Source organism: Pundamilia nyererei, unplaced genomic scaffold (genome assembly GCF_000239375.1).
Source record: "Pundamilia nyererei isolate P.nyererei 1_Seehausen unplaced genomic scaffold, PunNye1.0 scaffold00281, whole genome shotgun sequence".
Classification (NCBI taxonomy): Eukaryota; Metazoa; Chordata; class Actinopteri; order Cichliformes; family Cichlidae; genus Pundamilia; species Pundamilia nyererei.
The window spans coordinates 628,988-630,950 of NW_005187682.1; the positions used below are offsets into that span (position 1 = coordinate 628,988).

Below are 1,963 nucleotides of genomic sequence, written 5' to 3' on the forward strand. Positions count from 1 at the left end.
CTCATTAAGGTTTCTGTTCTTGGTGCTGAAGGAACAAAGATAGATAACAGACATGTAACAGGACGCTGACCTGCAGGTGAAAAGAGACTTAAGTATGATTTCAGTTAACTTTTATAAAACAACCTTGTAGCCGAGGTTTGCAGGGTAGTTTCTGCTCTGCATCTGCATCTGGCAGCAACCTTACCTGGCAGGTAAACAGATGATTTCCAGGTTTCTGTCCCCTCTTGGTCTTTGACCATCAGAGTCACGATCTCTGGATTTGTAGTCAGGAACACTTGAAATGTTGGATGGTAATTTGGGCCAAACTTTAAGCGAAATTGTGTTTGCTAAAAAAACAACAGAAAGGTGCCATTTTCATGACCAGTGGGTTATCCAGCAGTTTGATTGATGTCAGCAGCATTTAGTTTGTTACTGCTGACTCACCTCTGGCTGTATCCTGCTCTCAGGGTCACAGTGGACACTGTACCTTTGACCGAAGCTGAAAAGGCAGTCAGCAGGGGTCTGGATGTATTCAGCCACATGTCCTTGTTGGGCAGACACCTTCAGTGACAGGACAGTTTATTATGCTGGTAACATTAATAACTCTATTCTCCTGTAGGGCTCATATAAACACATCAGATGTAGAACATCATGTGTCTGTATGAATCAAAGAAAAACAATAATTCTGGAGATAAAACAGCTTTCCACAGAGGAAAAAAAGCTCCAGGGTTCTATTTTTATCAGTGAAGTGTCAGATCTGACATTATGGGTCACAAACATCAAATGTCCACAGCTCAGGGTCATTACTGGGAGTGAGTACTGAAGAGCAGTGATTGGTCAGCAGAGCTGAAGGTGAATATGAGTACAGAAAAGTTAACTGGAGCCTGACCCTGTGGTCAGGTAATCAGGGAGGAGTGACCAGTAAACCTGTACATAACTTTAGTTAATCATCAGAAAACTGCTGAGTAATCATTTGGACTCTGTGGAGAGAAGCACAGAGTGAAGAGGATGAAACTGTTCACCTCTGACAAAGGGATATTTTCCTGCAGCAGAAACACATTGATTCTTCGAGGCCCTGTCTCCAGAGGTTGGAAGAACAGCAGAACTTGGCCATTTACGGGTTCCTCCATGTTCAGGAACCGCTTAAAGACATCCCAGATGAGGCCAAAGGCAGAAAGGTGAGGGACCTTCACAACCACATGGGTGGCAGTGATCTCCAGCGGCTCCAAGACGGTCATCCCATTATCAGAGATGTGGGCAACAGACAGCAGGCCGTCAACATGCACCACTGTCAGAGCAAAGAGCTTTTGATTCTGAGAGTTCAATTTTACTTTTCACCATATCTGAGAATTACATTTCCTGCAAACTACAAGTTCACTCCTGTCCAGTTTTGTTCTAAATAAACTCCATTATGGTTATTTGTATGACACTAAACAGTTCATATTAAATGAGCACCACACAGTAACACATATGTTTTCGGAGCATCAGTGATGATGGAGCTCACCCTCCTTTGTTTCACAGTGTGGCAGGTGGAGCTGACGGACAGCATCCTCAGAGCATGTGATGTTGAACAGCGGTCCTGCAGCTGTTTTTCCAGATGGCTGAAGGAGGCTCTCATCCCATTGTACAGTCCGGTACAGCACCTCCGCCTCCTGAGCCATAACAAACACCAGTCTGGTCAGAGTACACAGGAACACACCTGGACCAGGACACCTGAACCTGTAGGACACAGAAGGGCTAAAGCACTCCAACCAGCCTGTATCACCTGAGGTCTGATCACCTCCAGCTGTATCACACGTAGGGATGGGTATCGTTTAGGTTTTATCCGATACCGGTGCCAAATCGGTACTTTTGAAACGGTGCCGGTGCTCAAACGGTGCTCAAACCGGTGCTCAAACGGTGCTCAAACCGGTGCTTAAAGAATGGAGAACACAAAATTGGTCCAAAAACCTCTCATTTTCAGCTGGTTTTTTGTAAAAAGATA

The 1,963-nt window shown here is 45.0% G+C and overlaps 1 protein-coding gene across 1 annotated transcript in view; it reads right to left on the reverse strand.

Annotated features, from left to right (window-relative positions):
• The window catches only part of LOC102195290 (dynein heavy chain 5, axonemal-like), an 82,249-nt gene that overhangs the window by 77,247 nt on the left and 3,039 nt on the right, over positions 1-1,963 (reverse strand). The window contains 3 exon segments of the mRNA XM_013915282.1: positions 424-540; positions 1,098-1,267; positions 1,484-1,698. Coding sequence (XP_013770736.1) covers positions 424-540; positions 1,098-1,267; positions 1,484-1,698 — 502 coding nt within the window.